This window comes from Ambystoma mexicanum, chromosome 6p, assembly GCF_040938575.1.
Source record: "Ambystoma mexicanum isolate Mex_15411 chromosome 6p, UKY_AmexF1_1, whole genome shotgun sequence".
Classification (NCBI taxonomy): Eukaryota; Metazoa; Chordata; class Amphibia; order Caudata; family Ambystomatidae; genus Ambystoma; species Ambystoma mexicanum.
This window is the reverse complement of record NC_090935.1, coordinates 228,446,551-228,460,494: the sequence shown is the minus strand read 5'-3', so window position 1 is coordinate 228,460,494 and position 13,944 is coordinate 228,446,551. Positions and strand designations below refer to the sequence as shown.

At 46.8% G+C, this 13,944-nt stretch overlaps 1 protein-coding gene across 2 annotated transcripts in view; it reads left to right on the top strand.

Moving 5' to 3' along the window:
• The window catches only part of LOXHD1 (lipoxygenase homology PLAT domains 1), a 1,234,736-nt gene that overhangs the window by 82,773 nt on the left and 1,138,019 nt on the right, over window positions 1–13,944 (top strand). For both annotated transcript variants that reach the window (XM_069626921.1, XM_069626920.1), the window contains one exon: window positions 4,479–4,613. In XM_069626921.1, coding sequence (XP_069483022.1) covers window positions 4,479–4,613 — 135 coding nt within the window. The remainder of the gene's footprint in view (window positions 1–4,478; window positions 4,614–13,944) is intronic.

Below are 13,944 nucleotides of genomic sequence, written 5' to 3'. Positions count from 1 at the left end.
GTGAATGAAGCGATAGTCCAAGCTTTTCCGATGCTCAGTAGACTGTGATTATCAGCCATGGCCGGCAATGAGTAGGCATCCAGCTAGCTGGGAGCTACAGTGGCATTCCGAGTGCTAGTGGAGTGAATGAAGCGATGGTCCAAGGTTTTCCGGATGCTCAGTAGACTGTGATGAACAGCCATGGCGGCAATGAGTAGGCATCCAGCTAGCTGGGAGCTACAGTGGCATTCCGAGTGCTAGTGGAGTGAATGAAGCGATGGTCCAAGGTTTTCCAGATGCTCAGTAGACTGTGATGAGCAGCCATGGCCGGCAATGAGTAGGCATCCAGCTAGCTAGGAGTTACAGTCGCATTCCGAGTGCTAGTGGATTGAATGAAGCGATAGTCCAAGGTTTTCCGATGCTCAGTAGACTGTGATGAGCAGACATGGCGGCAATGAGTAGGCATCCAGCTAGCTGGGAGCTACTGTGGCGTTCTGAGTGCTAGTTGAGTGAATGAAGCGATGGTCCAAGGTTTTCCGGATGCTCAGTAGACTGTGATGAGCAGCCATGGCCGGCAATGAGTAGGCATCCAGCTAGCTGGGAGCTACAGTGGCATTCCGAGTGCTAGTGGAGTGAATGAAGCGATGGTCTAAGGTTTTCCAGATGCTCAGTAGACTGTGATGAGCAGCCATGGCCGGCAATGAGTAAGCATCCAGCTAGCTGGGAGCTATAGTGGCATTCCGAGTGCTAGTGGAATGAATGAAGTGATAGTCCAAGGTTTTCCGATGCTCAGTAGACTGTGATGAGCAGCCATGGCCGGCAATGAGTAGGCATCCAGCTAGCTGGGAGCTACAGTGGCATTCCGAGTGCTAGTGGAGTGAATGAAGCGTTGGTCCAAGGTTTTCCAGATGCTCAGTAGACTGTGATGAGCAGCCATGGCCGGCAATGATTAGGCATCCAGCTAGCTAGGAGCTACAGTGGCATTCCGAGTGCTAGTAGAGTGAATGAAGCGATAGTCCAAGGTTTTCTGATGCTCAGTAGACTGTGATGAGCAGCCATGGCGGCAATGAGTAGGCATCCAGCTAGCTGGGAGCTACAGTGGCGTTCTGAGTGCTAGTCGAGTGAATGAAGCGATGGTCCAAGGCTTTCCGGATGCTCAGTAGACTGTGATGAGCAGCCATGGCCGGCAATGAGTAGGCATCCAGCTAGCTGGGAGCTACACTGGCCTTCCGAGTGCTAGTGGAGTGAATGAAGCGATGGTCCAAGGTTTTCCAGATGCTCAGTAGACTGTGATGAGCAGCCATGGCCGGCAATGAGTAGGCATCCAGCTAGCTGGGAGCTATAGTGGCATTCCGAGTGCTAGTGGAATGAATGAAGCGATGGTCCAAGGTTTTCCAGATGCTCAGTAGACTGTGATGAGCAGACATGGCGGCAATGAGTAGGCATCCAGCTAGCTGGGAGCTACTGTGGCGTTCTGAGTGCTAGTTGAGTGAATGAAGCGATGGTCCAAGGTTTTCCGGATGCTCAGTAGACTGTGATGAGCAGCCATGGCCGGCAATGAGTAGGCATCCAGCTAGCTGGGAGCTACAGTGGCATTCCGAGTGCTAGTGGAGTGAATGAAGCGATGGTCTAAGGTTTTCCAGATGCTCAGTAGACTGTGATGAGCAGCCATGGCCGGCAATGAGTAAGCATCCAGCTAGCTGGGAGCTATAGTGGCATTCCGAGTGCTAGTGGAATGAATGAAGTGATAGTCCAAGGTTTTCCGATGCTCAGTAGCCTGTGATGAGCAGCCATGGCCGGCAATGAGTAGGCATCCAGCTACCTGGGAGCTACAGTGGCATTCCGAGTGCTAGTGGAGTGAATGAAGCGATGGTCCAAGGTTTTCCGGATGCTCAGTAGACTGTGATGAGCAGCCATGGCGGCAATTAGTAGGCATCCAGCTAGCTGGAAGCTACAGTGGCATTCCGAGTGCTAGTGGAGTGAATGAAGCGATGGTCCAAGGTTTTCCAGATGCTCAGTAGACTGTGATGAGCAGCCATGGCCGGCGATGAGTAGGCATCCAGCTAGCTGGGAGCTATAGTGGCATTCCGAATGCTAGTGGAATGAATGAAGCGATAGTCCAAGATTTTCCGATGCTCAGTAGACTGTGATGAGCAGCCATGGCCGGCGATGAGTAGGCATCCAGCTAGCTGGGAGCTACAGTGGCATTCGAGTGCTAGTGGAGTGAATGAAGCGATGGTCCAAGGTTTTCCAGATGCTCAGTAGACTGTGATGAGCAGCCATGGCCGGCGATGAGTAGGCATCCAGCTAGCTAGGAGCTACAGTGGCATTCCGAGTGCTAGTGGAGTGAATGAAGTGATAGTCCAAGGTTTTCCGATGCTCAGTAGACTGCGATGAGCAGCCATGGTCGGCAATGAGTAGGCATCCAGTTAGCTGGGAGCTACAGTGGCATTCCGAGGGCTAGTGGAGTGAATGAAGCGATGGTCCAAGGTTTTCCAGATGCTCAGTAGACTGTGATGAGCAGCCATGGCCAGTAATGCAATACATTGCTGGAGTTTAAGGTTGCAGTCATTAATTGTACGCTTCATGTGTGATACATGTGTATGTTGTTTGCTTATATTAAAACTTTTTATAACATATGTTTGTCATCTAATTCTACATCTACACATCTTGCGTGGCATTAGGGCCTGCTGACGTAACTTCAGTGAGTAATACATGTAACGAGGGCAAGTGCAGCCTAGGGGAGCGCTTCTAATATGGGAGAGCCGAGTGCATGCGCGCGCTCCGCTGAACACAATTTCTAAGCGTTTCCTAACACTCTGGTGTCAGGGCTTAAAAATAGAGCAATCTTGTGAATTCTCTGTCCGAGATTAGGAAAGTTCCAGGAATGACTTCAACACCTTGCTGATATGCAACTGTGGGAAAACGCACACAGCCTCACCCCCCTTATGCTGGGATGGACATTTATTCTCAAACTAATGGCACGTATCGCTCCACAACACCAGCACCCAGCTCATAACATGACAAGGCAGCATATCAGCAGGCAGGCTGCAGACACGGAGGGCCGCCCAACGCAGGCCAACAATGGCGGCCATTTTGCAAACCCTCAACTGTGAAAGTGAGGAGCAAAAGCAGGGCTCAATTGGAGGGACCACGCGGGTGGATGGTCTCCTCCCACTTTTTTCACAGGGTGGATTCCGTGCACTCTGTGGGTCTGATTCACAGAAGCATCTTATAACGGCGCTATCCCATAGGAAAATGTTCCGTGAATCAGGCCCTGTGTGTTTTTAAATAATAAAATAAAAAAATGTAAAGTGCTGCCCCCACTTGATAAAGAAACCGGATCATGTGGTTGAGAGACAAGAAACCTAGGCACGTAACCTGAAGAATCTCTAAGCAGGTGATTGGATAGCACTGCTATTGAGGCTTTGCTGTACAGGATAGGTGTTCTTACTCGTTTCAAGACCAAGGTGCATAACTTTTGTATTTAGCAAGCAAGGTTTTAAGAAAACGTGTTTTCTTGGCAAAGGCTGATTTGTCCTGTGCACTTTATTTAATGTGAAATGCAGCCTAATAGGAAATATGCACATTTCTTTCATCAGAGTACCACCTCGGACCCCGTGTCAAACCAAGGTGTAAGCCTTTAGTTATCACTTCACTTTGCAAGTCAGGAGACTTTGGGCCTGATTCATGGAACTTTTAGCACGGTGCAAAGTGACTTCGCATTGCCAACAAACACCCTGATTCACAGAGCGGTGCAAAGTGTATTTTTGCAATGCAAAGTGACTTAGCACTGGTGCAAAAGTGGTGCAAAGTCACTTTGCACTGCAGAAATATACTTTGCATGGGTCTGTGAATGAGGGTGTTTGGTGGTCGTGCAAAGTCACTTTGCACCCGTGCATAGTCACTTTGCACTGCGCTAAAGGTTCATGAATCTGGCCTTTTCAATTCATTTGTAAGCAGAGAAGGGCACGGTAAGGATGGTACATTTACGCTCTGCATTCCTGCTCCGCCTTCAAATAACACATGGTTCACCATCAGCATGTATTCTTATGATGGCGTTAGACCAATGGATTCCAATTGATCCCTATGGATTCCATTGATGCCTATGGATTCCTGTGGCTAAAAGCAGGTGGATTTCCTCCATTGTACAAGCTGTCTCCGCAGCCTATATGCCCAGCAGTCTTCGCACTTTTTGCAAAATGCGGAGAAAAAAGAGCCGCACAAGCCATTCGGCCTGTTTTTACTCTTTGCTTTCCACTCTATTTTGCAAATGTTTAAAACTGCACAGAGGAGAACACCGCAGAATGAAACAGCTTAAGTGCTAACATTGACGTCCCCTCCATGCAATGAGCACTTACTATGAAATGACTTTAGAAAGGAGAGTGGGGGGTGGGGCAAGGTGAGTTATCTTGGACGTTCATACTACAACAGTATCAGGTTTGATAGCTTTGTGTTTTCCCGCTTTTTACAGTTTGATCATTTCTTTTTCTTTACAGAAGCGGGCCAGAAGTGTATCGTCTAACAGGCCTGAGAGATCTAATACCTGGCCCGGTCCTGTCGCTCCTGCAAAAGTGCTGTACAAAGTGTCTGTGAAGACTGGCGAAAAGAGGAATTCCGGAACTGACGCACGGGTAAGGACATATTCACACGTCTTTGTCACTGCGGAATATAAATTGTTAGCCAGTGCCTTAAGGGAATAAAGACTGTATTATGTAAGCCGCCGCAGGTTAATGCATGTGCAAACACTGATTGATAGTGCATTGTGCAAATTAGCACCGTGTGGGATATCGCGCATTAATAGTGCAATCTGTGGCATACCTGTACAGTATTACACTTCATTGGGATGTTATCTTATGTTAGTAAGCTTTCATACACCACACTAATGGCCTCCCGTCACCAAGGCTTTGCAGGCAGCGGTGTGGCGTACCCCTGCCAGGGATAACCGGACCGTGGTCTGTGGGAGAAAGGTCAAGAACAGCGGTGCTGCTAGGTCTGGATAAGGTCCGGGGCTATGCTAATGTAGGGACTGTCGGGACTCGGGGCTAGCTAGCCTTTTGGTTTGAGCCCCTGGGCTCCAATCCGGGGCTACAACCAGAGGACCCAGGACGATATCCCCCTGCGCCCCCATCGAGTGACGCATCTGATCAAGAGCAAAGATGTGAGAGGCCAGGTGAGGCGAGAGTAGGATAGAAATGACCAAACATTTGGACAGCTAACTCTCATAAGGCGATAAGGGAATAACTAAATGTAACCACCCCTGGGTAGACTTTTGACATGTCTTCTGGATGCTTTTGTAATTGGAGCATACATACAGGAGGAGGAGAGTCCCTCATTTGCATGGGTAACGACCAATGAAAATTAAGAAACGCTCCCTTTGTAATGTAGGGTTGACAGAGTAGGACTCACGCATTTAATGAAATAGAAAGGAGCATGCAAAACCAAAAGTTGATGGGTGGAAGGTTTAGAATAAATCATAACCACGGGCACAGCTCTGGGCAACCCTCCAGATCATCGTCTTTCAGCCTGCCAAGCCATTACAGAAGGGGAAAAACTACATGCAAATCTGGCTTGGTCACACCTCAAAAGGGGTTGTTTAGTACAAACTGCTAGGTCATATCCCTTCTGCACAAGACCACAAGCATCCGCAAACATGTTTTGGCCTTGCTGGGCCTCATCAGTGAGGAGTAGCAGGGATCTCTAGTCCCATCAGGCACGGGACCCACTTCTGGGCATACCCGTCCCACTCAGGGTGATAATAGCAAAACCAAAAGGTGATGACTGGAAGGTTTTGAATACATCATAATCACGGTCTTTCCGCTTCTGTAATGGCTTGGCAGGCTGAAGAACAATGGTTTGGAGGGTTGCTCATAGCAATGCCAGAAGTTAGGATAAATTCCAAATATTCCAGCCATCATCTCTTTCGTTTTGCATAGAAAGGACCATGCAACCGCGTCGGCCCTTTTGCACATTCAAAATTCTAAATGAGGGGCTCACTGCATGTATTTGGTGAAGATCTCTGGGTTCTGGGATCTGCCCCTGTTTTCGTGCCCTTCCATGCATGCGTGCAGGGATTCCCGAGGGATCTCTGCAGTGAGCGCATGAGCAGTGGATTGTGCATGTTTTTCCAGGTGCAGGAAGCAGCTGAAAGCAAGCACGCCATTCTGTGGGAACTGCTCTTGCTGCCTGCGCAGGCATTGATGATGTGGAGGAATTCTGCACAATCAATGTCATTGGGACTCATTACAAGTATGGCGTTAAGGCAACAATGGCGCCAGTATCGCTACCAGCACCGTTACTACCGTACCGCCATACTACGAGTTCTACTCGCGGGTGCCCTTGCAGCCACCAGGTCTGACCTGGTGGCCGTACCGGCACCCGCAAGCAGAACATGATGGTAGCATTGGTACCGTTATTAACGGTACCGCTGCTACCATCCTCCCCATTGAGCCCTACTGGGCTCAAATGGGAATGGGGAATCTTTTTTTCCAGCGCCCAGAAAAGGGCAATTACCGGGTCCGGCAAGGTCATAATGACCCGGTAATTGCCCTTTTCTGGCTGCTGGAAAAAAATGAATACCGGCAGAAGCTGTGCCTGTACTACAGGCACACCTACTGCCAACCTCGTAATGAGGCCCAATGTGTACAATAAAGTGTGAAGGTTTGTGCTACAGCAATAAAATCAGTCTGAGCAAATGCAAAATACCCTGTGAATTCATCTATCTCAGTGGGAATCTGACATTACCTTGTAGTTTAGATTTAGTGCACAAAATAATTGTGTATATAAGCACAAGATAATATGCTGCCAATCCAAATCAGTTATCAATAGTTTAGTTTATTATTTGATAATGCACTCCAAACTCAAGGGTAGCCGGGCGCAGCAGTTGCAAGAATACTTAGGCTTAGGTTACAAACATAGTAGATATTCAAAAATTGCCGTACATGTAATATTGAAGAAATAGCATGAATACAGATGTGCAAAGTGTTCAAGTGAATACGAGGAAGCAAAGTACGGGTCCCTTATCTGAGGTAGACTACTAATATGTGTCAGATAAGTATGCTGGTCGATCCTAGGCTAGCGCAGAGGCGTCTCTTGCAAGTCATCATTAGACCATAGCCATCTTTTCACATTACATCTAAATCTAGTGTAAGGTAGGTTGGCTCTCAGTGCAGTAGGGAGTGCATTCCAGGCACGGGCAGCTCTAACCGGGAAGATCGCTCCACCTGCTTTAGATAGTATAAATCGAGGTATTTCAAGTAGGGAGTGGATTGAGTGGAGGATTTTTTAGTCAGTCTGGCCGAGATATAGGGGGGCTGAGTATTGTTCAGGCCTTTGTAGGTAAGGGATAGGGTCTTGAGGAGGACTCTGTCACTGATTTTTAACCAGTGATGGTCTTTCCTAATGTTGGATATGTGGGCTCTGCGGGGTATGTCCAGAGCTGCTCTAAGAGAATTGTTCTGAAGTATTTGCATTTTATTTATGATAGTTTTGCTAGCGCCTGCGTAGAGGGCATTACAATAGTCCAATTTAGACATGACTAAGGCATTGGCTAAAGTAATGCAATTCGTTTTGGAAAGGTAACCTTATTAATTTGCAGGTGTAAGCTGTGGAGGAGGCTAGGGAATTAACTTGTTTTTTGAGAGATAATGAGGCGTCGAGGTAGACACCTAGTGTTTTCACCTCAGTTGCCACTTTGATTATATTACCATCTATGTTAAAGTCACGATAATTAGGGCTTCGTTTTTTGAGGTTAGAGTCGGAACCCAGTATCAGTATCTCTGTTTTGTCATCATTCAGGCAGAGGCCGTGAGAGGCCACCCATGCCTGAATGATGAGGTAAATCTTATTTACTAAAGCTGTGTCTTCAACAAAGTAGCCAGATAGTGGTAAGAGGATCTGCGTGTCGTCCACGTAATTAGTGTAAGTTACCCCCAGTCTGTCCAGTTTGTCGAAGAGTGGCTTAGTGAAGATGTTGTACATAGTAGGGGAGACACATGAACCTTGTGGGATGCCACAGCTGATTTCTATTGAGTCCGCTGAGGCTGAGGGGGAGAAGACTTTCATCGTGCGGTTGGCTAGGAAGGATTGTACCCAGGCTATAGCTTCACATGAGAAAAGGGCAGCAGACGCTAGGTGGTTGCATAACACTGCATGGTCCACCAGGTCAAAGGCCGCTGATAAATCAAGGAGGAGGAGCATAGCTGTTGTACCTTTGTCCTTCAACTCGTCGATTTGTGTCTTAAGATCGATAAGGGCCGTTTCAATCCAGATTGGCGTGATCCTAGTAGTTGGTTCGTCTCAAGATAGTTTTGGATTTGGAGGTAGGCTACTCTATCGATGATTTTAAGGAGAAATGGGACTGTGGTAATAGGCCTGTAATTAGTGGGGATGGCTGGGTCGAGGGTCTGTTTTTCAAAAAGTTGGGACTGGGATTGGACCTCACCTGTGCGCCGCTTGGGAAGTATAGACTTTACCAAGATTTACTCCTGGATCACAAAAAGTGGGGTCAGTGTCTGCACTTAAGGGAAAAACGGCAATTCTTTTTTGAAAGATTTTTAAGAGACTTCAGAATGTATGATATAGATACATTCTGGCATCGGATTCTGGCTGGTTCTCCTACACCAATTGTAATTGCAGCATTAAGATTCCGAGGCCAGTTCAGGCTGATGCCATTCTGTTTAAAGGACACTAGTCTTGCGTGCTCCATGTGCATCATTTAGAAGTATTCAATTGATGCTTTTGATAATCCTTGGTTGCGTGCCCAATGGCTATATTGCTCTGTTTTTATTGATGAAATACTGAATAGCTTTTTTTTAAAAACTATTTTGCGGTCATACCTTCTACACTGTATTTTTAGTGACTGTTTTTATGAAGATTAGTATGTAAAAGATCATGTCATTTTAAACCTGTGATATTTTTTGTATTAGCTTGCTAATTTGTGAAAGGTTTGTTTTTAACCATATCACAATAAAAACACATTTTAAAAAATGTGCAAAACATATATAACAACACTTAAGATGTTCCTAGACCACTTCAGGATTTTATATTAAGTGGCACTTATATGATATGTCTGTGCTCATATCTGCCCACCCATCCAGTGTCCTTGTGCAGTATTAGTTGTTTTTCTATGTTCCGTATCTGTATCTTGCTGTTAGAAATTGAAAACATTATATTTCTGTGCTTCATTTGCCCATCCATCCATCCATCCATCCATCCATCCATCCATCCATCCATCCATCCATCCATCCATCCATCCATCCATCTGCCTATCCATCCATCCATCCATCCATCCATCCATCCATCCATCCATCCATCCATCCATCCATCCATCCATCCACCTATTCATCCATCCATGTAGCAAGTGTGCCTTGCCAGAAATAGTATTTTTCCTATGCCTAGAATCTAGTGTCTGATGTTAGAAATTGAAAAAAAACAATATTACGAGCATCAATGGCCCTCATGCTTGAAATAGTGAAGGGAAGCGCCCCTAATTCAGCACGATCCTCCCCGTAATGAGAGACAATAAGGGACTCTCCCGTAGTGGGAATAAGACCAAGACAGAGTGCGGGTGAGCGTAAGTGGGATTTTATCCAAGGATAAGGCATGCAAAGAACTCTGCAACCTACGAGAGCGCTCTGCCTGACAATAGCAAAGACAGGCGTATTTCTAATACAAAAAACGTCATCAACACCTAAACACTATAGGGGGCACAAGTCAATTGGGATTGGGTGGTGTCGACTAACTATAGGTGTTGCTGCCGCGGGGTTGGTCTTGGCGGGACGACGTCACTGGTCAGCCTCGTGGGTTGGGTTGGGCCTGGCAGGCCGGCTTGAGGTCATCCGTGCGGTGTTGATGTGCTGGGGCAGCCTGTGACAATGACGAATACCTTTCCTGTCTCATTTGCCCTAGGCCATGCACACTACAGTTATTCAAAAGATGACATTTACGTTCATTAATAAATCGCTTCACCGGCTTATCTTATAAAATAAACACAACACATGAGGAATGCACCTCGTGAGAGGTCTGGTGGTTGTCGGTTGGGGTGAGATTTACCTGTGTCTTATTGACCGGTATTTTAGGTCACGGGACGGGGCTCTGGAACCTGGGCCGAGTGATACATGTCTGTCTGCTGCGTTAGAGGTTATTATATAGATGGGTCTTTGTGTCTTGTCCCACTGATGGGGGTCGTCCTTACACGGGGTCAGGATTCTTGGGGGGGGGGGTTCGTGGGGATTTATGAGAAGGTGCTGGTAGATCAGTGGGTTCATCCGTGGGTTTATTACCGTGCTGTAAATAACATAGGTGGCGGGCTGTGGCCTTGGTTGCGGCGCCGGGGCCTCTAACTCTCTGAAGTAACGCCAGCTTGGTTGGGGGAGGTGAGGGAGCGCAGCACAAGTCTTAGCTTTTTTATCTGGCAGGCTTGGTGGGGTGGGAGAGGGAATGACCTTGCATATACTCACAAAGGTATTTTCCTCGTGCGTTGCTGATCAGTGAATGCAGAAGTTTTATACTGTTCTGCCTTATTTTAACGTTATTCAGACACACATATATATATATATTTTTCATGTTCGTTACACATTTCTTTAATACAGTCGGTTCCAGTACCTTTTCATTACCTAACATTATGTTCACTACATTGTGTGCGTATTGTATGTACATTAGACGTTATACGAGGGATATCTAGGTTATGGCCTACAGAGATTGATGCTCGCCGCTTTGGGTGATTCAAAACATATATGAGTTCAAGTTTCTACATACTATTGAAAAACACTTCTACAAATAGAGGTTACACGTTTGGTCAACATCTTTCTCCGTGGTTATAGCAGCATTAGTCCAGACCTGGAGGGATATCATATAACGTTACATTTTTATGGTTCGTTCACATTTTAAACAGAGGTAGTTCATTAATACCAATACTTGAACTATTTTCTACCTTCTTCAGATAGTGATGCTTCAGCTTTTTTCCCCGTTGCCCCGGCCTTGCGGTCCGGGTCATACGGGGTGCAATATCACATTGTTACTAATATAATGTTGCCGTGTTGGCATCTCGGGTTTAGCTCATCTCCGACTTTCTCATGGGAACGCGCTCGCAGCGGATCTGCCAGGGCTGCTGAGGCGGCAGAGATGCATGAGAGGCCCTCCAAAGGTGGGGGCCTCGTTACAGTGTGCTGAACTCACACCATGTTTGCTGTGCAAGATGGCGTCTAGGCCTGACTTAAGTTTCGGTAAATGCAAAGACAGGGTGCGTGTGGGCAATGTCGTCGGCGGGTGAACCCCCCTCCACCTGGGCCCGGGTGGCATGAGGGTGCTCCCACCGAGCCATGGTCCTCACCTGGGGAGGGAGCTGTAGGTGAGGAGGGCCTCGTGGCCATTCCTCCCCTACATTTCCCCCCTTTCGTTACTTAAAGTAACGAATTTCTTTAGCTCTTCTAATCTTCTACATTCTTGTTCCTCTAACACTGCACCATCCCATGCAGGGGTTCCTTTTATAGGCATCCATGCTCTGCACACCCCCCTTAAGCTCTCACCTCTCCTAGCATACTCGTCTGGTGTACATGTCAAATATATACAGTCGCCGGTCTCTTCCAGATCTACCCAAACCTCCTCATACCATTCCAGTTCTACGTCTCGTGGTTCTTTAATCGTGGTGTGCCATAGCTTATCTACTATGTACTTGTCACGGCACATAGGCACTAACTGGTACCTGGGGGTGTTGTCTGTTCCTGTCTGCACATGTACTTCTTGTGTTGCTTTAATTGTACCACCGGAGTTGCCCATTGTCACCATCATCATTGCACCGTTTGGGACTGCATTAGCACAACATCGGAGGCCCACCTGGCACAGGCAGAACATCACAAGGATGATCACCACTATTGGTATCAGGAACTTTATTGTCACTCCAAGCCATGAGGGAACCCAAGAGAAGATATTGTCGAACCACGAGCTATCCTCAGCTCCACCTTCCATTTTCATCTTCTCGCCCAGGTTATGTACTGCTTCAATAACGTGGGACAGGGACCCATTTTCTGCGTCTTCGGAAGGTACGAACGTGCAGCATGCACTTCCTATTTTTCGGCAAACACCTCCATCGATTGCTGTTAACAGGTCTAGAACATACCTGTTTTGCATGGTCATTAATCGCAGAGCTCGTAGTTCCACCTTTATTATGTTAAACCCTTCTTCAGTGTCATTGGCCAACTGGATCAGTTCCCACCGTGTGATCTGGAGCCATTTTGCATTTGCTCTTGCTTGGACACTTGATACTAGTGAAGCAAAGAATGTTTCCACGGAGCTGAACAGGCGATACTTGTCTGGGATCTGTGCCAATAAATCAGATGATGCTTGTGATATGTAGTTCGAGGCTCGCCTGTTCCTTGAGAGCTCCTCTCCTTTCCCTCCGGAGGACAGGACATAAAGGTGCGCTTGTGTAGTTGGGGACGCTGCATTCTGGTTCAAGCCTCCGTTCATCGTGTTACTTCTGTCAATATGGCTTTCGGGAATCACCATTAGTGTTGAATGCAAAGTGGCCATTGAGCAGCTACCACTCCATGATTGGGGAAGGTGCAGGTACGCCTTGTTCCCGCATACCCAGTAGGTGTCCATTAGTGCTGCTGTTCCTTTTTTCATATCTGGGATGGTGAGAGTTTTGTTACAGTTCTTGTTCGTTCCTATTGCCATTTTTCCTTCTCCCTTGAAACATAGTTCGTTTTGTATTTCACTTTGTAGCTTAAAGGGTTTTTCCATCGCTGTTACCCATGTTAATTTAGGGATGTGTTCCTTCCATATTGGCAAGCACGTTCTTTCCATCCACCGCAACTTTTCCGGTTGGACACCCTTCAGTGCTTCTGCCTTGCACAGCACTTCTTCGTCTTTCCATTTGTTTTCGGAAAACAGTGTCCCTTGTATTGCAAAGAAAGGTTCTTTGAGGCAGATCACTCCAGACGCTTGCGAATAGCACGTTTTGTTGTTCTGCACCATTCTGAAAGAGACATCGTGTGCTTGGAAAGTGTTCTTTATTCTACACAGCGTGAGATGAAGGAGACATTGGGCATCCACAATGGGCAATTCTCGTGGCAACAATACTTTAGGTGTGCCTGATGCATGGGGGATAAGTGAGCAGACATAACAGCTCTCATTGGTTGTTTGTTTAGCTGTTGTGCTCATATCTGCATACCATTTATTTGCTTGGTGAGGGTGTCGTGGGTCTTCCATTTTGTCTAACCCTAGCCCATAATACTCATCATACCCTTTTCCACCAGTCTCTCTTCTCCGCCTACTTTTCTCCCTTCTTCTGTACCTTCTCGCTATAGGAGGTGAAGAACCAGGCCCCCCTTCCTCCCTCCCACCCCCCTTTTCTAATTCTTCATATAGGGACTTGTGTTCTGTCATCATAATCACTTTTCCATCCTCCTTAATAAACAAGAGATCGTTGTTTGAAACTGGGGCGGGAGGGATCGTGTGGTTGTTGTATGTTCCAGGTTGGGACATTGTGTCATTATCTACATTTTTGGTTCTCCATTGTGAGAGGACAGCAGTGGGTGGTGTAGTATAGTATCCCCACACAAAGTGTGATCCATCCCAGATCAAGAAATCACCTTCTTTGATACCTACAGTCGGAATTGTTTTCGTTCCAGGAGCAAGGGTGGTGTTGTTCCCCCCTCCCCCCTCGTTCATCTCGGTAGAGATGAACGCTATAATCCAGTGTAACACCAGACAAAACATTGAGATGAAGAACACGATAGCACACATTGATAAACCACATTCAAATGAATATGTTAATCTAGCCATTAACATTTCTCTAAATCTAACATATCTATTAGTTGCAGGCTGCCCATTCGATGCCATGATAAAATCCTGTTTGAGACACAAAAGTTCATTAAGTACAAACATGTAATCATTTCCACATTGTAACGTTTCGGTGATATCATATAAGGTTGGGTGAGGACGGGGGTTTGTTGACAGACA